Source organism: Camelus ferus, chromosome 31 (genome assembly GCF_009834535.1).
Source record: "Camelus ferus isolate YT-003-E chromosome 31, BCGSAC_Cfer_1.0, whole genome shotgun sequence".
NCBI lineage: Eukaryota > Metazoa > Chordata > Mammalia > Artiodactyla > Camelidae > Camelus > Camelus ferus.
In genome coordinates this window covers 11,227,381-11,252,370 of record NC_045726.1, presented here as the reverse complement: position 1 = coordinate 11,252,370, position 24,990 = coordinate 11,227,381, and the positions used below count along the sequence as shown (strand labels likewise).

General features: G+C 36.3%; 1 protein-coding gene across 5 annotated transcripts in view; it reads left to right on the top strand.

The window, feature by feature from the left end:
* The window catches only part of PPP2R2A (protein phosphatase 2 regulatory subunit Balpha), a 75,719-nt gene extending 50,954 nt beyond the window's left edge, over nucleotides 1-24,765 (top strand). For 4 of the 5 annotated variants that reach the window (XM_032471062.1, XM_032471061.1, XM_014567072.2 and 1 more), the window contains 7 exons: nucleotides 9,081-9,246; nucleotides 14,564-14,676; nucleotides 15,366-15,543; nucleotides 17,659-17,823; nucleotides 18,705-18,874; nucleotides 21,060-21,151; nucleotides 23,765-24,765. In XM_032471062.1, coding sequence (XP_032326953.1) covers nucleotides 9,081-9,246; nucleotides 14,564-14,676; nucleotides 15,366-15,543; nucleotides 17,659-17,823; nucleotides 18,705-18,874; nucleotides 21,060-21,151; nucleotides 23,765-24,044 — 1,164 coding nt within the window. In that variant the 3' untranslated portion in view covers nucleotides 24,045-24,765. Of the gene's footprint in view, nucleotides 1-9,080; nucleotides 9,247-14,563; nucleotides 14,677-15,365; nucleotides 15,544-17,658; nucleotides 17,824-18,704; nucleotides 18,875-21,059; nucleotides 21,152-22,339; nucleotides 22,527-23,764 lie in introns of those variants that run through there. The other variant, XM_032471063.1, reaches the window with a different exon arrangement.
* The last annotated feature ends 225 nt before the right edge of the window (nucleotides 24,766-24,990 follow it).

The window sequence follows — 24,990 nt, the reverse complement described above, 5'->3', positions numbered from 1 at the left end:
TCCGGAGACTTCACCTAAGAGAAAATTGTAAAATTAAAATTGACTGCATTCTAATACGAGAATAATGATAAAAGCTCTGAAATACAGCTTCAGGTTTATATTATCTAAAAATACATTTAAACAGTTTCCCAAGATAGATCATGTATATCGAAAAATGCATGGAATCAGAAGTGTTCAGTTATTGTTCCATGAATTTCCACAACAAATATACTTGTGTAACTATCCCCTGGGTGAAAAAATGGGATATTACTGGCACTTCAAAAGCTTTCTCTACTCTCTCTGTCGCTAGTACCCTCCTCTCCCCAAATAACTGTGAATTTGTCTTGCCTGTTTTAAACATTATATGTATATGATGTGATCATAGAAATTAAAGAGCTAAAGTTTATGGGGTTTCCAAGAGTTCTTAATCTTTTTTATGCCATAGATTCCTTCAGTAGTTTGGTCAATTCTGTGGACTTCTCAGGAATGTTTTAATTGTATAAAATACATAGGGTCACAAAGGAAGCTATATTGAAATACATTTTTCAAAGTATTGAAAAAACTTACTATTTGTGGTTTTTGTGGATAACAGCTGAAGTGTGATTTAAAAACGTCATTTCTACAGTGACAAGGTCACAGGTATTGCTGATACTGTGGTCTGTTGCTAAATGCAAAATTGAAAGAAATGCTGAATTTTAGCTAGAAGTTAGTAAAAATAAATATGTACATTTTTTCCACATTCAGGTTCACAAAACCCCACAGACCACCGGAAGTGTTGAGTGGGTCCCAAATTTACAACCCCTGGTAATGCAGTCTCCCTTTACAAATAAAAAAACTGGGGGACTCAGACATCAGCTTTACTCATCTAAATTCATACCATTAACAAAGACATTAACCCTTACTCTAGAAACCCACGCGTCCCAGTTCCTTTCCCCGTCCTGACCCGGGCACAGCGGCGGCGGTATCTGTGCCGGACCCTCTGCCAAGCTCCCTGAGTCTTACTAATCTTCACAGTAAAATAACGAAGATGTGTACACACTTCCTGTGTCTCAGTTTATTACAAATTTATAAATGAATTGAGACTTAGAGAAGAGTATCTTTTCGAAGGTCACACATCTAGTCAAGTGGGTAAAAAAAAGCTAATTCTGCATAAATTGAGATAAATATCCACGATACTGGATATCGTTTAACAATGAAAAAATTGATTTTCGAAATGCACCTTTATCAGACAGGATATAATTTTATGGAGTTGTGTTTAGTCTTCACTGTATTTTACTTTTTCAGTGCTTTAAGGATGTTGAACTAATTATTTCTTCCATATTGTGACTGAGTTGTATAGACAGGTTTTGAAATTTATTGAAAATGTGTTCTTTCTTAGATACCTCTTTATGCTCTTTCAAAGTAAACACGGTTAGAATAGAGGTTGTTTAAGGTTCCCTAATTTGAGACACTAAAATTAGGCTCCTTGAGTTCCAGGCCATTGTATACTTAGCTACATCATGTTGTCTCTTAAATGGCATAATGTGGATTGATTAGACTTGGTCCCTGTCTGGAAGGGAAACTAATATTTGAACATGAATTTACTGTCTCACTTAATTCTCAAAGCTATCCTGACCAAAAGTAGTGAGGATAAATTCTATTCACACATGAGGAAATTGAGGTCCAGAGGATTATTACTATATTTTATGAACCTGTAAAGTAAAAGTAGGCAGTTAGTAAGAAGAAACACTCCTCCCTTCCCCCCTTAAATCTAAGACCAAATTAGATTCATTTGCTGAATGTTGTATCACCGAGAAACCAACTCATTAAGGGTCTAAGTTGAAATTCTTATTTGAGAGAAGCATGGTGACTGAACCTTGAGATCTACCCTTTCTTAGTGATAAATAATGGGAGGAAAGCTGGTCTGAGAAGGCAGAGTGTGTGCGTGCGCGTGTGCACAGGTATGTGTGGGTTTTTGTTCAGCAGCATGCAAAACTTCTTCCTATGTAACGTTATTTATCTCTTATTCTGTGTCATAGTTTAGAACTAAATTATTCTGGTTAGTTAGATAATGTGAATAATAGCACATTAACTGCTTTGGATTATATAGCATTTTCAAGCATTACAGCTGACCCTTGAACAGCATGGCAGTGAATTCATGTACCATCTGTAGTCATCCCTTCGCATCTGCTGGTTTGTAGTGCTGCAGTATTTACTGTTGAAAAATACACACATATGAAAGGTCCTGCTCTGTTCAAACCCACATTTTTCAAGGATCAACTGTATGTTAATTATAACTTATACATTTTCTTTAAAGTTTATTTGAATATTATAGGCATGGAATAATACTGCTTGATTTGATTTTTCAAATTGGTTCAACCAGGTATCCTTATCTGTCCCACTATCTTGCAGTTTTGTGGGTAGGAAATTATGACTGATACTCTTCCAAATTGGATACTGATTGGTTTAGTACGTGATAGACACTCAGTGAAAGAGCATTAGTTTATTACTACTGAACGTAACTTAATAGGATCCTGCAAAATCTTCAAGTATTTCCGCTACCATCATTGTGATCAGTTTAGGAAAAGTGTGAGTTTTCTTTCTGTTTTCTGTTTACATCTTCATGTTGTATTTTGCTTTATTCTAGAACATTCCCCTCATTTGTTGAATGCATTGATAGTGGTTTGTTGTTTGATACAAATTGATTTTGTCTTGTACCATTTCTGTCACTGTCCCTGCTGAATTGCCATTTCACAAGACTATTTAGAAAGAGTCTTTTAGTTGACCCTTGAATAACAGATTCGAACTGCATGGGTTCAAACTCAGATTTTTTTTCAGTAGTAAATACTGCAATACTACATGATCTGAGGTTGGTTGAATCCGCAGATGGGGAGCCACAGTGTGGAGGGCCAACTACACATTATGTGTGGATTTCTGACTGTGCAGAGGCTCAGTACCCATAACCCTCATGTTTTTCAAGGGTTAACTGTATTTTGAAGTATAAAACAAGTGATTGCCTGTGACAAATAAAGGATTAAAGGAGCATTAAAAAACAGTAACTGAGTTTTAGTAGTGTTCTATTTGGAGGCTTTAAATTTTTCCATTTACTCATTTTTATAAGACGATCAAAGTAAAATACATTTAATGTTTTCTAAAATTTTTAATGTTTTGTTCAAGGAGCAAAGTAAATATTTTCTATATTTTCACAAAGTTTTATTAAGGCAGAAGGAAGTTTTTTTTTTTAAAGCACAGTGCATTTACTTATATTTAGAACCGGCATAGAAAAATGAAAACTGTATATTGTTTCTACAGAGAATAAGATAAAAATCCAAAATCATCCCATGACATGACTAAATTAAAGATCAATTTATGTATCTGTGTTTATTCTGAGGCTGTATTTTGCAGAAATGGCATCATGCTGCGTATGTATCACTCTGACTTTTAGTTTTATATCTGTTGGTGTTTTCTCCAGTTAATCTCAGTTTCAACTAGGGAAGAGAAGAGACCGTTAGAACCATTGGGTGGAAGGAAGTGCATGTGTAGTTTGAAAGAGCATAGTCTGTCTTTAAAACTTAAATGACAAAAGTTTAATAAACTTGTAGCTTGCAGGGTCTGCAGAAGATAGGAGCAGGAAGCATTGCACGTAAATGACTGTGGTTGAGAAAGCTGGATCTGCCATATGAATTTAATTGGCTCTACAGCATTTCATAATGTACTTGACTCGATGGACATTTAGGTTGTTTGTGTATTGAGTTGTTCATACATCTTTGTATACATTCTTTTTCATTAGCTTATACTTTTAAGTGGAATTATTGAGTTCATTTTTAAGTCTTTCAATAAGTATTGACAAATTATCCTCCAGAAAAGTATAAATTTATACTTCTGGTAGTGTATGACTTTGTCCGTATTCTCATCACTAAAAGAGTGGTCATTATCATGGTTTTTATTCTTCATCAGTTTAAGGGCAAAATATTACTACTTAATTTTGAATACTAATAATGAGCAATTATGCATATATTTGCTGACTATTTCTTATGTAAATTACCAACTTTTGAGGGTGTTCGTATTTTTCCTAATTATGTGTGAGGACCTTTTACACATGAAAGATGTGTGAAACAGAAGGACCTGTTGTCTTAAGATGCACTTTTCTACCTGGTGTATTTTTTCTTCTTACCTAGTCAGGTGTCAGCCTTTCTCTGCTCTTTGCTTTTGTTTTTATACTTAGAAGCTCTTTTCATTTCAGAATTATATATAGAAAGTTTGCCATTTTCCTTTCTTTTAGCGGCTCTTATTTATTTTTAAACATTTAATTATTCCCTCTAATTTATTTTTTGTGTACGAAATAAAGTTACAGTTTTCTTTCCAAATGTTTGCTTGGTTCTAACACCATTGGATTTTGCTGCTGTTTTGGTTTGTTTGAACCTCAGGGACATACTTGAGTTCGTGACATACTACAATTGTAGACCATAGAGACAAACATGTGCACATAGTTGTGTAGTCACACATGCATAAACTATTATTTGCATAACGTGCTCCTATTCACCTTTCCCTTTGTAGATAACAGTTTGAATGTGTTCTTGTAATTTGTATTTTGTTTTTGTGTGCTGCATTGTTATTTAATTGTGGCAAAATATCACATAATGTTCCAGCCTCCCAACAATTTCCATGTGTGCAATACAATTTTGCCAACCCAGTCATACATGACAAACTGTACCTACTGAACAGCAACTTCCCGCCTTCTTCCTTCTCCAGTCCCTGACAGTCACCATCTGTTTTCTGTTTTTGTGAATTTGACTACTTTTGATAGCCGAAATAAGTGGAATCATGCAGTGTTTGTCATTTTGTGACTGGCCTCATTCACTTAACAGAATGTCCTCAAGTTTCCTCCATCTTGTAGCATATGGCAGGAGTTCCTTTTTTAAGGCCGACACTCCATTGTATATGTGCACACCACATTTTCCTTACTCATTTATTTATCAGCTGATGGACATTTAGGTTGCTTCCACATCTTGGATATTTTGAATACTTTCTTTGAGAGCCTGTTTTGAGTTATTTTGGGTATATACCCCAGAGTGGGATTGCCAGATCATACGGTAATAAGGTCTGTTTTTATTTTTTTTTTTTGAGGAACCTCCATACTGTTTTTAAAGCAGCTGCACAGTTTGTATGCTGTGGTTTTTTTTAACTTTGTTGAAATATACACAGAAAAGCACACAAAATGCTAATGGATTATCACACAACAGGCTTCTAGGTCAAGAAATAGAACTTCCCACCCTTCCATCAACCCTTCGCATCCCCCATCCCAGTCACTCCTTTCTCCTTCCTCCCCTGATAAGCCTATCTGCTAACACTTAATTTGGCCTGTAGATTTAGAACTTTTTATAATGTAATCACGTGGCAAGTATTTTGCTTGACAGTTTTGCTCAGTAATATAATTTGCTCACTTTCATTGCTGTATGATGTTCTTTTGTATTACTTACCACAGTTCATCCTCTCTTACTGAGGACATTTTGGTTGTTTCAGTTTATGGCTGTTAAGAATAAGGCTGCTGTGAACGTTCTTGATGTTTTGTGGTGCACACGCGTAAAGTGATGTCATGGGGTGGGCATTTAGTCTTTGTAGACGACACAGTGAAAAGTGGTTCTGCCAATTTTATTCTCATAAGCAATAATGAAGGTTCTGGCTGTTCCACACCTTGCCAGTGCTTTGTATTGTCAGTTGTTTTAAAATTTAAACATCTTGGAAGTTATGAGTGTATCTTACTGTGGTTTTAATTTGTACTTTCTTGATTAACAATGAAGTTCATCTTTAATGGGCTTATTGGCTATTTGGATATCATCTTTTGAGAAGTGCCTACAGAAATCTCCTGCACGTGTTTTCTGCTGAGTTGTCTGTCATTTTTCTTATTGATTTGGAGGCTTTACACTTTCTGAATATGAACCCTTTGTCACAGTTATATTTGTTGAAAGTATCTTCCATTCTGTGTTTGATTTTTCTGAATAGTGTATTTTGAAAAATAGAGGTTCCTAATATTAATATAATTCAGTTTATCAGCGTTTTCATTTTATCATCGTTTTCTCTAGGCTTACTGCTTTTTTCTGTCCCGTGTAAGAACTGCTTCTCTACCTTAGGAAGAGGTATTTTCCCGCTGTCTTGTAGACAGATATGTGCTCTCTAGTAGGGTGGTTATTAGCTCCATGTGGGTATTTAAATTTTAATTAGTTAAAATTAAATAAAATTTAAAGTTCATTTCCTTAGTCACAGTAACTATATTTCAGGTGCTCAGTAACGACATTTGGCTAGTGGCTACCACACTGTCTTTATTACTTTGCTTTAAAACTTGGTCATGATATAGTATCCTTTGTATACTTATGGATTCTGTTTGTGTCTGTGTTGAAATAAGTGATTTCGTTTTTGTGGACTGTGTTTCTTAATGTATGTGAAGAATACTATGTCTTGCCTCTCATTCTGTGCCCTACTTTTATCACTAAGAGCTATGTTTTCAAGAACCTTCTGTCTTGCTGTGTGTGCATCTAACCTATCCTTCCTAATTTCTGCAGCATTCTCCATTTGCCAGTTAACTCCAACCTCCGTTTACCATACTGGCACCATGTTTTAGTCATTCTTTTTGTTTTTACCTTTGTTCCTGTAGAAATTTTTTATTCAATTGCCTGTTATATGCCAGGCACAATTATAGGTGTTGGATTGAAGCACTTATAAATTTATTATAGAAAATTTCACATAAATAGATTGTCTAGTTAAGAAAATAGATTATCTCTTAGTGATGATAACAGCAAGCTAAGAAAAAGAGGCAGGTGCAGAAAGCTATGCAAGAAAAACCCAAATATGAGGCATTCTGGAATGTATCATGATTGTTCATGATTGTAGGAGAGTTTTTAAAACAAAAATAAAATAGCCTTCTTTGACTTTGATTTATTCTTGTTCAAATGGCACAGTTTGAAGACATGGGATTATGTTCCTTTTTCTTCCTATTTGCTAACTGTACTTTAGCTCTTTTGGAGAACAGTGTTGATGTGATCATTATAATGTAAATATCCCTCCCCACATTTTAGGGAAAATTCCACTGCTAGCTAAGGAAGGGTCTGGGTCTCTGCAGTTTGCAAGTCAGTCACCACTCATGCATCTGTTTTATGGCATCTTTCATTTGTTACTGCTGCTGTCATCTCTGCTGTTATTTTTTTGTTCTTATCTATTACCTTTAAAAATTTTCACTGTGATTTTTGCAGAATTTCAGGAGAGATTGCACACTGATACATGAGCCCAGTCTGGCATCTCTAATTTTTCAGCCAGAACTTTCTCCTTATATGATACATTTTTTTTCCTGTTGCAGAGAAACAGTACTTCTTGCAGTCCGATGAGACCGCCAAACCCCTCTGAGATTTTGTGTTTGGATCATGTAATAGATCATGTTTAGACCCGTGTGGTTATTGAGGCTTTAGGATGATGTTCTTTTTCTGTTTATTTTTATATGGTTGTGCTTTTCTTTTTACTTACCACTTTTTTTCTTATCACTAAATATAGCGTGACCCAAATAGATCCAGTTTTTTATATAAAACAGTGTGTCCTTATCCTTGGCTCTTTATGTTGCTTACCTGAATTATATGGACCTTAATTTCAACTTTTGACTGAAGTTTCACATACACAGGTGACCTAAAGGCAGAGATTCTTTGTTAAATCTCTCTATACCTCTAGGACCTAATGTACATAGTACTTAGCGCATAGCACTCTGCACTTACTCTATTGCTTAAGTGAAAAACACGGCATTTATATTAAAAATTGAATTGCCATTTATTGTAGTTTTCTTGGAGAGTAACATGACAAACATATGGAGACTTGAGTAAGTAATTTTTAGTAGATTTCAGTAGAAGAGAAGAAGGAATTTCTTCTCAAGTGATAATAGCTTATACGTAATAAATGGATTGGGTTGTTATCCAAGTTGATTTAAAAGTGTGGTAATGAGACCAAGATTCTGAGCTTGATCTTTACCCCTTGTGTGTCTCCAGTGTGGATTATGTTCTGTGGTGTGCTCTGTGTTCTCAGCACTGGCAAACCCATTTAGTCATAACTGACACTGCTGTTAGAGGGGCTAGTATGACCGTCACCATGAGGGATCAGTCCAGATAATCAAGCTACTGAAAAAAGAACCCAAAACACATGATGATTCAATAAGGTTTTCTTTTTTGTAAGGAGAATAATAACTACTAGTGGACGATTCTTTTTTTATCAAGTAATCTTAAACACTTCATTTGATAATGCACTTTTACCTAAAGTAGTTGATTATCAGTAATATCTTTCTTTTAAACTTTTTCCATTGGTTCTTTGAACTAGATATTTACTGGTTATGATGTAAAAGATTTTTAATTCTGTGATGATGAGTTAAAAGATGTAATTCTGAATGCGATTATAATTCTCATTTTTGCTAAGGTATTAGTAGTGTTAACTGGAAAAGTTCACAAGTAGTCTCTTTATCCAGTAGCTTAAACTGTATTCACTCACACTGGTACTAAGTGAAATAAGTCATCGGTGTGTTCTAGGCTCATATAATATAAGAAGGATTAATTAAGGAGGTTAAACAGTTGTTGATGGGGCCATAGGGTGAGGTTTGCTGGGTAGTGCTGAATGTGGACTTACGAAGTAATAGAGCTTATAACAGTGGTCTTGTGGGGAACAGGGGTCAGGGGTCTAACGTGCTGTTGCATTTATGAGAGCTCTTCTCTTAAATAAGTTTTTTCCACAGTGAAATGACTGAAAGGCAGGCATGAGAAAGGGAAAGGAAGAGGACAGTACATCATGCTAAATAATGGATAAAGAATTGACCCTTAGAACAATGGGCAGATAAGGTGTGTCCCAACCAGCTGTTTCTGACAAGCTTTACCTGATGAATTGGGCCTATTACTAGGCTTTATGTAGCTTTTCCTCTTTTTCTTTTAAGCATTTGCATTTATTCCTTGAAAGCCTTGAAGTATAAAAAATAATATAATTGTATACAAGATGCAGGTAATGAATTAACCAGAATTTGCAGGGTCTGTTGGAATTGATTGCATGTTTGATTAATTTGAAGTATTTCTCAACTGGTCCAAATATTTTTGTTTCCATTTTAGAACAAAATCCAGTCTCATAGCAGAGGAGAATATAATGTTTACAGCACCTTTCAGAGCCATGAACCAGAGTTTGACTACTTGAAAAGTTTAGAAATAGAAGAAAAGATCAACAAAATTAGGTGGTTACCCCAGAAAAATGCTGCTCAGTTTTTGTTGTCTACCAATGGTAAGTGTAAGCTTTTCCTTTTCACGTGCCCACCATGTACAGATCTCTTGTAAAATACTTTCTTATTTTGAAAGAGGAATAGTTGTTAAGAGACCTCTGCAGATAGACACTTGGAAATATTTCTTCTCTGTATAGAATGTAAACTCTTTTTTGTCTTCCCTTTTTTATTCTCTTAGTTTTTAACTTCTGTGGAAGAGATCCTCAGGTGTCCGTTTTCTTTTAGTACACACACAGTTTGTAGTGAAAAGAATGAGCTTTACTATTGGATTTTGGTCAGATCCTGTTTTTGCGACTTCTTGGCTTAGTAGCCTTGGACAGGTTAACTAACCCTGAATCACATTTTCCTCATCTGCAAACTGAGGATGGTAATATCTATATTTCAGTATGGTGAGTGCTCAGTAAATCCTAATTTCCCTTCCTCCTCCTTTTTAAGTGTGCCTGACTCCAAAGAGTGTTTCAAACTATAAATACAAAATAGTCTGTCAAGGGACAGTCCCCATTCCAGGATACTCTCTAGGAGAACACTCTTCTTACTTGATCCTCGTCCAACGAGGACACAAAGGAGTTGACTTCCTGCCTTCTTCCCAGGAGGCCTTATGGCTGGAAGAAGGGTCTTCTTATACTGTTCTGTTTGCTCAGGAAAAGCAACAAATAAGGGTTAGAATTGTCTAATGACCCTACCAGAATTTAAAGTCCTTTATGACAAGTTAAGAATTGGGCCATTTCTTTTTGTTGTAAATTTTCTTTCACATAAGTTGTTGTGACTTGTTTTATCCTTTTGGGTTTAGGTCTAAAGAGAATCATTAGAGTGATTGTGGGATACTTCAGCTGTTCTGGGTAGCCATGGTCTGCAAAAATATAGATTAAAAAATTCTCTGAGGCTGACACAAAGGTTGGGGAAAACCTCTCATTTTCTCATCCCCTCACTAGTAATAAAATCAGTTTTTAGCACTTAGACCTTACCATTCTTTAGCACTTGAAGAATGTCAACTCAGGTGACTTCTGGGGTGACATAGTAGAGAATACTGAGTGCTGGTCTCATTTGCCTTAGGCCTTATCACCCACTGTATCGAATTCTTGGAAATACATTCCACAGGATGACGCCACTAGCTGACGACATAAATGTGTGCTTGCTCTGGGGTGCCTAGCTTTGTGATTGTCAAAGCTCTCCCCAGCCAGCCCCTTGAACTTTGTACCATCTACCTGCTTTCATTTCACATAAACTGTATTCCTCTGTCTTCTCCTTATTAAAAGAAAAATAAATAGAAATAATGATTTAAAGCTCATAGCTTACAGCATCATAGATGGAAGAAAAGCATTTACTCATGTCATATGTTGGCTTCTAATCTTCGTTCAGTTTTAATTCACATAGTTAACTAAGTTATTTCAAATGGCACTTGAGATACTGCTCTTTGACATCAAATAGCATGTAATTATACCATTAATGTAGTTTCTGGTTTGGAAGTAGGTGTCCCAGGAAGTGTGTTTGCTCTTAATAATTTTGGCAATTCACTTCTTATGGGCTACTTTATTTTACTTTTTATAAAGGAGGATTTAAAAAATACAGGCTGAACTAGAATAATGAAGCCCCGTATACCCAGCACCCATTTTCGGCAGTTCCTTGTTCTTCACCGGTGTTTGTCAGGTGCTTCTCCTTCCCTCCTTCTCGGTACTGTTTGGAAGCAAATCCCATTTCAGTTCGTTTATAAATTAAATCTTAAAAGCCTTTTAGATCTCATTTATATCCACGTGTGTCTTCCATGTGCTCCTCTGTGATTTGAAATAAGCAAGGCATCGTGTAACCAGACGAGCCTTTCTGGACACTGAAACTCTACAGAAGCTCAAGGGAAGGAGAGATCACTGGGAATTTCAGTGGTTGGGTCAGGGGTTATGTGAATAATCCATGTAGTATTTTTCTGTAGACAGAGTCATTGGTGTTTCCCAAATAGGTTTACTGTGTAAATTTGAAAAATCATTGGTTAATAATACAAATTATTTTTAAGGGCACTACACAATGCATTGTAGGTTTTTTGTCTTTTTGTTGTTACTGTGTTTAATGAATACTAAGTAAAATACAACTTTGATGGGGCCTCTGTTTTGTGCTAGAAATAGAGTCCAATGTGGAAGGACAGAACACATGCAGGTGGGGAGGGGATGGGAGGAGTAAGACTTGAGCCGGATCTGAAAAGCTTTTTTCATTCAAAAGAGAGCAATTGTGGGAAAATGTCAACATCTGTTAAATCTGAGCAGTATCTTTGTATTAGGTATCGTTTTCTCTGTGCGATAGAGCATAATAATACCTCCTCTTCTTCAAATGTAATGGATCTTTATACTCAAAAAAGATTAGAAACCACTGGGGAGAAAGGTGGAAAATAGAACCAAGCGTTCCAGCTTTGAATAACCAAAATTAATCTTACTTTCATCCTTGAATTGGCTTTCCATGATCATCATGAACTTTTGAATGTTTCCAAAATTGTTTCTACTTAAATAACTTCATAGTCATCTTCTTATAACTTTATTCATTTAATGTTTCTTCAAGTGATATTATTCTTTCTCTTTAATCTTCTTTTGCCTTTTTAATATCTTTACATTGCAAAAACATCCAACTCTTAATCTGTTGACCATGGTCTTTAAATATCTGAATAATACAGGTTTACTTGTAAGTAGGTTGTGTTTTAACAGCTTATTAATGATGAAGCTGTTTGGATTTTATATGAGAGCTGCATCCCCACAAAGGAAACTTGGTAGCTTGGGTTTCCCTGTCCCAGCCCTCTGTGGTGAGGGGAACACTTGGACTTGAGGACTTCTGGAGCACACCTTTAGTTACTACGTTCAGATGTAGAGAAGCACTGTACAGCAGTGGTCCTTAACCTTTTTGGAAGTAACATATCTCTTTGAGAAATCCCCTGCACAGAAAATAAGTACATTCACATAAGCATGCGTGCAGCTTTATAGAGTCTGATTGTTCTTCTCTTCCTCCACCTGTGGGCCAGAAACGCCAGACAGGGCACCTCTGTAGAGATAAGAATTTTGATTTTTAAATTTCTGACCTGCCTTGTTCTCAAGCACTGCAGTGAAATTGGGTAGCACTTCTGTATCCTTTTCATCATTAAATTTTTTTAATCTCTTAAATCACACACATTTTATCACGTTAAGATTTTTGCTTTGAAGTTTAATTTGTTTTAAAAATCTGTTTACCCAGTTTTTCTTACTGGAAATGTTTGATAAGTGTATTGTATTTCTTTATCTGGATCTTTAATAAGATGAACAATTTGAACAAGCCATAAAATAACTATGGAGGTTGGGGTGTGGGTTTCACCGTACCATCTTAGACTGTCATTTCTCCCAAAATGTAACATTTAGGCTGGACTCATTTAAATGACAGATTTTGGGACAAGTTATTCTAAAGCATACCATTCTTTACCTAAATTATATAAATACATATAAACTGGCCATAGAAAACACATATAACTTAACAGTAAGGTAACTATAAAGAAGATTATGTAGGATTCAGATGAAATACTAGGTTACAAATTAGTCCCATTAGCAGTTCTTCTCTGTGTACACATCATCTCTGCCAAGGGCACCCCCAAGGGCAGCTTGGCTGGTGCCTCTCCACCAGGCAGAGGCCTTGCTCCTTCTCCGTATGACAGAGTTTTACCAAGTGCTTTCATACACTATTTTTTCAAATTTTGTTATACCTGTTTGCTTATGAAGGACCATTAAGAATGTGATACTTTGATATGCATGCACCTTTAGGATCATAACACAAAGTATTAAGCAAACATGCATGAGTCCATAGCAATATAAATAAATGTTTGATTGAATAAATAAAGTGGGGAGAAGGGATGCTTTTTACAGAAGAGAATTCCAGGTAATATGTGGGTAGGTACTCCTCCCTGCGGGGACTGTAACTTAATTGTCCCTCTAAGTGTGGCCTGGACTTAGTGACTCATTTCCAAAGAATAGAGTATGGCCAGGGGGAATTCAGTGACTGCACCTGGCCGTTACTTCCTTAACCGAGTGATCAGATCCAGCATCAGCCGTGGAAGAGTCATGCTGGTACTGTGTGTGCCCTCTCTTCACCTCTGGTGCTCTTCCGGAAACCCCATGAGCCCAGCCTCATCGTGAGGAGGCAGCAGACACACCCAGTTGAGGGACATTTTATACACTTCCTCACCACTGCTGCTCAGAACTGTCAGGATGATGAAAAATAAGGAAAGTTGGAGAAATTTTTAAAGAGAGACTAAGGAGATTTGACAACTAAATATAGTGTTGTTTGGATCCTAGAAGAGAGAAGTGGCATTAATGGAAAAACCTGGTGAAATCAAAGTCAAGTCTGGAGTTAATTTCTTAGTTTTAACAAACGTACCGTGCTTGCATAAGATGCTGACATCAGAAAAAACTGAGTGCAGGGTATATGGAAAAACTCAGTGCCCTTCGTGCCTTTTCTGTAACTCTAAACTTACTCCAAAATTAAAGCTATTTTTAAAAACGCTGTTTTATATATTCTTTGTTTTTTGTTTGGGGTTTTTTGGGAGTGTGGTAATAATTAGTGTTTATTTGTAATGGAGGTACTAGGGATTGAACCCACGACCTCATGCACGCTAAGTATACACTCTACCACTGGGCTCTACTCACCACCCCTCTATATATTCTTGATACCTAAGAATTTTGTCTTGAAGGACTTGGGAACTGTATGCTTTTAATCAGTCAATTTTTTTCAGGCTCTATTACCTACTTGAGTTGAATCTCTAATGCAGCCGGGAAAAAGGAAGATTTTAAACAGAGCTATCCAGGCCTATGAAGGAATTTGTGAAGTCTTTGATAGCATCTGCTAGGAAGTACAGGACCATGGAAGATAGATATTCCTTATCATTTCTATTCTATAAGAGTTAGGCTGTCTTAACTGACTTTGTTGTTTGTTCTGTTCTAAAAATTAAATATTGAGCATATATGTATATGTTTGTATATATGTATAGACATATATGTGTTTATATAGACATACATATACAGTTTTTTTCCCCTCTGGCTTTATTTTTGAAGGATAAGGACCTGGCTGTGACTTGATCTTAATATCATATGGATTTTTTGAGTGCCGTTAATGTAAATTTGTGATTTCTGCAGTGTATTTCTATGAGTATGTGTTTTTATTCACCTGGTAATGGGAAATTTGTTTTTTATTAAGTCAGGTCAGGGATTTTATTCTTGGTATCTTTGGGGGTGAAATGCAAAATGGAATGTTTAAAAATGTTTTTCTTCTATCAGATTTTAATCTTTGTTTTTTTTTTGAGGACTTTCTTTATTTTCTCCCCAGATAAAACAATAAAATTATGGAAAATTAGTGAAAGGGACAAAAGACCAGAAGGGTATAACTTGAAAGAAGAAGATGGACGGTATAGAGATCCTACTACAGTCACTACACTTCGCGTAAGTACATAAGAAAAAAATGATCCTAATTTTGATGGCTAGTTTCCATGTTCATATTGTATCTTCCAGATCCTCAGCAGAACTTGAATAGGAATAATTAGTCTGCCCCTTCCCAAGGATTCTGTACTCAGAAAGAACGTTAAAAGCTCAATTTTAAGCAGACCCTGACCTACAGAGAGGTCTCACCATGGTCAGGGCTGAATCAGGACCCAACACAAAGAACTTGTTTTATACTATGCCACATTCTTTTCCTCTCATGGTTTGAATTTCAGCTATTAGAAGGTTAAATTTCAAGATTAATTTTCTTTTGAGACCAAAAACATAGAAATGGACCAAATCTTCTAGTTGAATTTAAAAAATACCAAGAATTAGACTCTCTGGGTCAATTTCCTTTTTAGCCACTTTAAACCACAAACATTTCTTAGCTTTGCAAGTTTTTAAGCAAAGGATTGAAACCAGGAAAAACTGCAAATTCTAATAGTATTGCTATCTATAAAAGAAGAGATATTTCATTTTTCTTCCTATTTCAACACTTTAAAGAATCAGCATTAGTTGCTGTATAAAACTAAATCTATTATGTTGTTTTATGTTCCCTCAAAAACTGGAGTATTGAAGTATTCTGGACCTTCAGTGCTATTGTAGACAGTGAACATTTTGTAACGGCTGTTTTCCATGTGTTTTATTGACAGGTGCCGGTCTTTAGGCCCATGGATCTAATGGTTGAGGCTAGTCCACGAAGAATATTTGCCAATGCTCATACATATCACATCAATTCAATTTCTATTAATAGTGATTATGAAACATATTTATCTGCAGATGATTTGCGGATTAATCTTTGGCATCTGGAAATTACAGACAGGAGTTTTAGTATCCATTTGGTTTCTTTTTTTTTGGTGTTTGGTAAAGAAGGCATGTTATACCCATATTAGGTTTATTTTCCTTACTCTTCTTAGTGTATTTTGATTCCTTCTTTTTATAGTGGCTTCTTATTTTATAACACTTTTTCTTTGTGTGTAAGTGATTGAACACTGAGGGAAGTTATTTGATAAAGGGCATAATGTATCAATTTAAAAATTAGATTCTTAGGTGCTCACTTTGGCAGCACATATACTAAAAATTAGATTCTTGAAATTTTAAGGAATATGTTGTACCTATGAAAATAGGAAATTTTTTAATAGTTGAAATTCTTGTAACAAAAACAAATAATGTTGAGTAGTATTTTTAAACAATGTTTTTAATTATAAAAATATTCCCATTAAGGTTGGAAAAAAATTCATATGTCATAATGCTGTGTGGTGGTATAAATACTTCTCCAGACTCCATTTTCATTGTTACCCTCCGGAAATTTTTCTGTGCATGTACAAGTGTGTGATAGACATATATATAGACACGAAGTGTGTGATATGTGAGCGATACACACATATGCACATATAAATGGAAATGTATGTATATGTACATCTGTAAGTTCTTGATAAATGATAGTTATTACAACTACTATTAATGTATGTATTTCCAAATAGGTATCATTTGAGAAATTAACACTTTACTATATAAGTCATACTCTACCGATACAGACATACCTTGGAGATACTGCAGATTTGGTTCCAGACCACCACAATAAAGTGAATACCGCAGTAAAGCAAGTCACATGAATCGTTTATAATTTTACAGTGCCTGTAAAAGTTATGTTTACACTATACCATAGTTGTTAAGTGTGCAGTAGCATTATGTCTTTAAAAAGCAATGTATATACATTAAGTTTAAAATATTTTATTGCCAAAAAATGCTAACCATCACCTGAGCCTTCAACTAGTCTTAATCTTTCTGTTGGTGGAGGGTCTTGCCTCGATGTTGAAGGCTGCTGAACGATCAGCGTGGGGGTTTCTTGAAATAAGATGACAATAAAGTTTGCCACATCAGTGACTGTTCCTTTCAAGAATGATTTCTTTGTAGTCTGCAGTGCTGTTTGACAGCATTTTACCCACAGTAGAACGTCTTTGAAAACTGGAGTCAGTACTCTTAAACCCTGCCACTGCTTTATCGACTGAATTTGTATAATATTCTAAATTTTTTGTTGTCCTTCAACAATTGACTAAATTCGCCACCTTATATGGGGCATAGTTCACGGTACCCCAGAACAATTACAATAGTAACATCAGAGATGGCTGATCACAGACCACTATAACACGTAGAATAATGAAAATGTTTGAAATACTGTGACAGTTACCAGATTTTACACAGAGACACAAAGTGAATAAATGCTGTTGGAAAAATGGTACCAATAGACTTGCTCAACACAGGGTTGCTACAGAGCTTCAATTTGTAAGAAATGAAGTATCTGTGAGGTGCACAGTGACCCGAGGTCTGTCTGTATTGTGTAGAAGAGCCTGTTGTCCTGTACCCTACCTGTCCAGTCAGTGAAAAGCTCTTGTTTTATTATGCATTTTTTTATCTTGAGTAGACGAGCATTTTTTCATATTTGTCAACCATTTGTATTTTTGCTCTTTTCCAGTTTTTCCATTGAATTTGCATATATTCTTTTGGGGGTTTTTTTGGTTTGTTTTTAAAGCACCTTTTTTATATCAAGTAAATCAGCTCCATTATCTGTGTAAACAGTTTCCTCCTTTTGCCCCCTTCTGGATTTTTGCTTTGTTTTGTATAAAATGTATACTAGGTTCTTAATATTTAGAAAGATAACTTACCAAAATCTTCTTTATGGCTTCTGGGATTTGTATCATACTCAGTAAAAAAGACCTCTACATTCTAAAATGATTTAAAATTTGCTCATGTTTTCTCCTAATTTTTTTTTTTTTAAGAATTAAAAGGTTTGATCCCTCTGGGATTTATATTCATATGAGGAGTCATACACAATTCAGAATTAATACTTGTGCTAAATCTATGAATGGATTTTAGATTTGAGAACTATAAAATTATACTTGCCCTTTTTTCTAAGTGGAAATTCCTTAATAAAATGCTATCCAGATATTGTGGATATCAAGCCTGCCAATATGGAGGAGCTGACAGAGGTGATTACAGCAGCAGAATTCCATCCAAACAGCTGTAACACATTTGTATACAGCAGCAGTAAAGGCACTATCCGGTTATGTGACATGAGGGCGTCTGCCCTCTGTGATAGGCATTCTAAACGTAAGTTTGTCACATCTGTTTGTTAGATAATATTTTTTATGTCTTCAGACATAGTAGCCAAAGTTACATAGGTTTACAAGTCTCAAACCTGTACCCTCTGGTAAGCTGCCTGACTCCACAGGAGGCGTTATGGTTTATTCTCCTGGGAGAGCATCGGAGGCTCTCAGGAGCTTGTCTGTTGAGTCCTAGTGGGTATATCTTTAATGGGATGCTATTCTTTGGGAATTTGGGGTTGGAATTTTCCAACCCTGTATTCAAGTAGAGCAGCTACTTTCTTTTCTTTCCTCTCTCCCTTCTCTCTTTCCCTCCCTTCCTTTCTGTTTTGAGCTTTCTAGGAAGATTTCTTCTGAGAAGGAGTTCCTTTGGGTTGAGGGAGGAAAAAGTACCAGCTTAAAAAATTAAGGGGATGTGTTATTCTTACCTTCATGTTATTGAAAATTTTTAAGACTCATGAAGATTGGTCCATGTCTGGTATCAAAATAATTTTACCTGGCCACAAAAAAAAATGCCAGTATGAATTGGAATGGTGAGGATACTTTGTTTCTCATGGTGACGATGCAAAGTCAGTAAGATACCTGTAGGACCTCACACCTGGGGCAGTGATGTCAGGCGTCCGGATTGAGTCTGCCTCTGCTGAATTAGCTGCTTGACCCTGGAAGGTGCTACATGCATACTTTTGCATCTTCAACTTCAGTATGAAGTCATTCTCATCCTCTTAAACTTTCAGGGAGACTTTGTTCTTACAGCCAGAGAAACGTTTACTAGCCTGTCATTTTTAGCTCACTCTTTAAAAAAAAGTTTGTGAATGGTTGGTTAAGCAAATGCTTTATCCGAGCCAGAATATTTACAAATTGCCCTGCCCCCTTTTTGTTTGTTTTTAGTGTTTGAAGAACCTGAAGACCCCAGTAACAGGTCTTTTTTCTCTGAAATCATCTCCTCTATTTCTGATGTAAAATTCAGCCATAGTGGTCGATATATGATGACCAGAGACTATTTGTCAGTCAAAATTTGGGACTTAAATATGGAAAACAGGCCTGTGGAAACATACCAGGTATGCAGTTTTTTTCTTTCAGCGAGTATATAACCCGTTTATTTAGTTTCCAGTGTTCACAGAGAAGGACTTTGTGCTGTGTGTTATCCCAGTACAGTGTGTGTTCACCATCAGGCTTTTTCCTTCAGAGACACGTGAGTGTGCCGCTTCTCCCTGTGTTTAATTTACAAATGCTTCTGTAGGTTGTGTGGTTCAGTCGGTTTGGTTCAATAATGACTGCTGCTTTTTTTTACCCCCGCTGTTACCTACATTTAAGGTGAGGATAGCAGAGCACCATTTATTAAGGCCTGGGGGGAGAGGACCAGGGAGAGTGGCCAGTCCTGGGAGAGCTGTCTTGGGCGGAGCACGCGCAGTAGTTGAGCTAGAGCCTAGCTTCAGTGTGCTGGGTCAAATGGACTGGCCACTGCCTCTAGGCCAGTAACTGGTATCTTAAGCTAAAGGAGAAGGGCTGGTAAAAGCCCAGCGGGCAGCTTTAGGAGCTGCCTGTCTGTTGTGGGACGTCAGTTCTGGATTCTCTTCTTGTCAGCCAAGCCTCTACAGTGGATCTCTGCCCCTTTCTTCTGGAGACAGGAATGAAGATGCCCACAGCTGGAAAGAGGGTGGCAGGGGTGGCGGGGGGAGGGGCAGCAGAAACCCTAAGCTACGGTGTAGAAAACACTTAACTCTGTTTTAGGAGCACAGAGTTTATAAAACGGGTTCTCAAAATTAGAAAGGCGTTTCTCAGACTTTTTAATCCTCTGACAAACATAAACTACTTAAGGTTCTCCTTGATGGTATTTGAAATATCAAAATGAATGCTACGTTAAAACAAAAGCAAAAGGATACAATACTGCTTTGTTTTTCAATTACATTTGTGCAACTGCTGACATTCTGATCTGGCTCCTGGTGACCCTCATCACCGCCCATTCCCACTGAGAATAATTGGTCTGAACCTCACCTTCATACTCCTAAATTGTTGGGTGAGAAGCCTGTACATGCATTCCAAAACATGGCTGAATTATGATTTACCTAATTTTAGCCGGTTTGCGGTTTTTCTGCCTATGCTGAATTAGATGAGTGATTGAGGGTAGAGTCACCTCACACTCAGCTGGAGCGTGTGCAATCCAGCTGTTCTTGTTGGACTTGGATAGGCATCTGGCTGAGCTGTATGCGAGTGAAGGGTAATTTTTTGCCTTACACATTCACTGTGGATCCTAACCCCATGTGAGCTGCAGTTCCTCTGTTAACAGATTTTCACTTAATGTCACATAGATGTGGTGTGAATCATCCCATTATTAAAGTAGAAATGGACACTGAAAATGACTTTAGGTTGTTTCATAGAAAATACAGAAAAAATTCTATTTAGAAGGTACCTACTCTTCTCTATCATTACTTCTTTTTAAGGGTCTCTTTAAGTTAAAAAGGATAGTGATATAGACTCCCTTTTCCCCATCTTCTGATCACAAATACTTTGCAACTTTTCTCTGTAATTTTTGTAGTATTAATACAGAAATATATCATTTCTCAATAATTTTTATATAACAAGTTTTTTTTTAGTTGATCCCTTTGTGAAATACTAATGATTAAATATAGAATTATACTTCAAAAAACAGCTACATTTTCATTAGCTTTGGTTATTGTATAAGTAATATCCGTTATATCAAATATTTCCATGACACATACTTGGAGTAACCATGTAACTTATCACCAGGACATGGTCATGTGATGCATAGCATATGCACTTAATGATGCTGTAGGCTCCAGTTATTTATGCCCCAAAAATGGTAGTTAGAAAGGAAGTAAAGCCACAGTGTTACATATTTTCTAATCAACAGTTAATGGGTTGAAAGCCAAGTGTTAGCGTATTCAAACATTGGTATAATATTCTTTAATTAGTCTCTAGTCTGTGCCATCTTCAGATGTTTTCTGGCCTAAAATATTTTAGTCAAGCTTATAAAGAGTACATGTGCCAGGCCCAGAAGGGTATTGTCTCTCCTGTGCAGTAGGAAAATGGGTGTTCATGGAAGGGGGTCAGATGTTTGTAGAAGGATAAAATGCCTTTATTGTTTCTAAGAGAATTGAGTTTCAGTAAGATTAAAAGGTATATGTGTCTTTTAAAACATGGAGACTTAAAATATTTTCCAATTTCAAGAGCAGTAGGTTTTAAGATATAAACTAAGTATGTATATATATGTTTTTTCTTCAGGTGCATGAATACCTCAGAAGTAAACTTTGTTCACTGTATGAAAATGACTGCATATTTGACAAATTTGAATGTTGTTGGAATGGATCTGACAGGTAAATTGATTTTAATTTGAACCCCTTGTTCAAATGTGATTTTTTTTTACTAGAGGAAATTTACTGTTTCACTTCTAGTATGGTTGCCCCATTACTAAAAATATGGCCAACATTGTTTTAAATTGACAAATCCTAACTTCATTTTCCCCCAGGGTTTTCTTGAAATAAGTTTAGTAATCTTACAGCAGTATTGGCAAATAAAAATTAAACGTTGTGTTTTACTAGTAAATGTGAAAGAAAACACATGCAAAAATTCTAGTCATCATAAATTATGATATAAGTATCTTTAAGCTTTTTCCTTTTATGAACCAGGTCAGTCACATTTTTGACACGCACTGGTTAAAATGGTGAAATCTCAGTTTGATTGTTACTTTGCTGTTAAATTGTTCTTAGAAATATTTAGGCAGCAGATACTACATTTGGAGTGTTACACACCAGTTTTTCCAGATACTATATTAATACCTTATAAAAGAGGTAATTACTATGTATTCTTTTAACCATATTACCATGAGCGATTAGGCTTTTATAATCCACAGCTTTGCTGTAATATGATTACTTTTTACTATGTCATCAAAATATGTACCATTATTTCGAAGGATAAATAAGTCTTAATGTTTACATTTTTAGTTGTCAGCATTTATTTACCATTTATCACGTTCTAATAAAGCAAAAAAATAGTAAAAGGAAACATAATTTTGAAAGTATTAAACTCACCTTCAAGGTACTCATGAGTCATTTATTGAGCAGTAGTTTTATCACTGAAGGTTGGTGTGTTTCAAGTTTCATGGAGTCATAGAACATAACAGAACTTGGATCATTTATCTTTTGTCTTATTTTTAAATTATTCTTATCTGATTATAATATGCGGTCCTATAATAGGCTGGCCACAGTAAGCCTAGAGGAATAAGCAGGCTTCGCCCTTGCATGTCACAGCCCTACCTAGGGTGTCGAGGAGGAAACGGGAGGGAAGAAGATACTGACAGTAGGAAATGTCGCACTTACCGCCAGCGCTTCCTCATAGTGTTTCAACATCATGTTAGCAGCTTTAGATTGTGTTCCATTACCGGAAGAATTGTTTATTTCCCTTAACATTAAAATTTTTTTGAAAGACACTCTCCTGCATCATGATGGTCAAGCATCTGAAGCAGGAAAATTGTCATTGATGCACTTCTGCCATCTAATCCACAGATCACACGAAAATGTCACCACTTCTCAGTCTCATCCTTTCTAGCAGAGAAGAAAAAATCCGGTCCAGTATCCACTCCAAAAGTATTTGTTCCCTTGAATTGTCACATCTTGTTCGTCTCCTCTAATCTGGAGCAGTTCTTCATTTGTTCCTTGTCTTCCGTGACCTTGGCAGTTTTGAAAAACACAGGCCAGTTATTTTATAGAATCTTTCTTAATTTGAGTGTTGTCTAATATTCCCTTATGATTAGATTCAGGTTATACATTTTCAGCAAGAATACTGCAGAAATGCTGGCTAACAACACCTTTTAAAACAGCCATAGACCAGGCGTCCCAGTCCATTTAAAACCTCACAGATTCAACATGGGTGTGCCAGTCTAAATTATGTAAATTATTTTAAAAGGAATACAATTTTATTACCTTCAGGTATATGCACCACGTTCGATTAAAATGTTATGAAGTATCCCTTGGGAGAATTGAGATTACTGAATAGATGATAGTCATTTGTATTTAATGTATGACCTGTATAATATTTGTAAACACGCAGAGATGTTTTCAGGCATTATTTTAAATAGGTCCGGTAACCTATACTCTTACTTACAATAATACTTTAAACCCGTAAAGGAAGGATGTGGTAAGTAATTGTAGCACCAGACCCTTTTCAAAGTAGTAATGGTTTCAGACATGTTAAGTTTTCTTATTAGGACACTTAGCAAATGCTGAGCAGCCGTGGACTGCAAGTAGACCTGACCAACAGAGTGTCTTAGGGAGGGGAGAATTTGGCACCCCTTAAACTGATATTAACAGTATTTGTCAAAAAATACATGCTTAAAATGTATTCAGTGTTATAGGTTAAATGATTTTCTTTTAATAATAATTGTATATGCTACTTTCTTAATATTCTCAGGAGCAGATTTCTTGCAACATACTTAAGATGTTATTGTCAGAACCAGACAATGTCCTGGGGACAAGTTTAATAGCTTATAGTGTAAATCGTAAAATAAAGAAAGCATTGGTTTCATATGGACAGCTGTATACCATGCTTTTTGTTTGTTTGTTTGTTTTTCCCTGGTTGGTACTTCAAGAAGCTGCCTGGTCTGGTTGATTGCATAGCCTGAGTTGCAAAAAATACTCAACCAAGATAATTCAGTACTACTGAGAAGCCTTACTTGAGGATGCTTTCAACTTTGCTGGTAGTTTTGTTCGTCATGAGAGGGAGTCATTCATAGGAAATCGGGTTAAGTAATGCTGTATTCCTAGCTTATTCCAGTGACTGGTCCCTGGGTAGGTGTCTGCAGCCCTCTTCCTAAATCCACATTTGCTTTAAGAAGCAATTTCTAAGGAGTATTAGGGAAGGTTTCATCACTGAGTCATTTCACTGGAAACTGATGTTCATTATTTGACTGAGTGCTCTGTCTACTTTTGCAGTGTTGTCATGACTGGATCTTACAATAATTTCTTCAGAATGTTTGACAGGAACACAAAGCGAGACATAACCCTAGAAGCATCACGGGAAAACAATAAACCTCGCACGGTTCTGAAGCCACGCAAAGTGTGTGCAAGTGGCAAGCGAAAGAAAGATGAAATAAGTGTTGACAGCCTAGACTTCAACAAGAAAATACTTCATACAGCCTGGCACCCCAAGGAGAATATCATTGCTGTAGCTACTACAAACAATCTGTATATATTTCAAGACAAAGTGAATTAGGGTTGGCATTCCTAGCAGAAGAGCCCACTTCCTGCTTAGTTGAGATAGTTGAATCTAGCATTCGTACCTAAAAGAGAGAGAGGTCCATTGTGGCGCCCCTTTCCCAGTGTTTGACAATGTGCCATTCGACAACACATTTTTTATAGCTACATGGAGAAAGCTCTGTGGATTCATCACTGTGGTGTTCTCCATGTCTGCTAGCCATTTAGGTAAGGGTAGGGCACTTTTAATTTAAATGACTTCTTGCACCATCTTGCCTAATGGACTAGATTGGACTGTATCAACATTGATTTACTCCACTTTTTATGCCTTCCATTGTGATGACGTCAAACACAGTGAAAGCCTTCAGTCATGCTTATGGGATTTAATTGTGTATCCTCATTACTGTATCATTTGTGGGGTACACCCCCTCCCCCCTTTTTTAAATTAAATACAGCTCATTCTTACTGTGGCTTGTAGCATTCCTCCTCTTCTGGCCTCCTGGACTCTTCCCTTCATCTCTCTTACCCTTGCCCCTCCACCCAGTCTTGGTGGTGGTATGTTAAAAAAAGAAAGAACGAAAGCACACAAAATGAGTCAGTTTGGGGTCAGTGGTAAAGGGGGTATATGTTGCGAACAAATGTTTTAATAACAGTTGGCTGTAATCACTCCTTGCCGTGTCTGGCACTGAAAATAAGGAAAAAAAAACTACTACTGAATAAAAGTGACAAAGAATGGAGAATCTGGTTTTCTTTTTCTTTTTAATCTACCTCTTTAAGCAAGTATTTTGTGTCATGCCTTTGGGGTGCAGTGAAATGAAATGAGGATCCATTGTTTTATTGGTATTTTTGTTAATCGCTTTTAACAAGTGTTCTTTTACGTGGAGAAGCAGAGGTATTGGTTCTGTATGAACATGTTCTGAATATATATCGGTGTTACTAAGGGTATCACGATCTATAAATGCTAC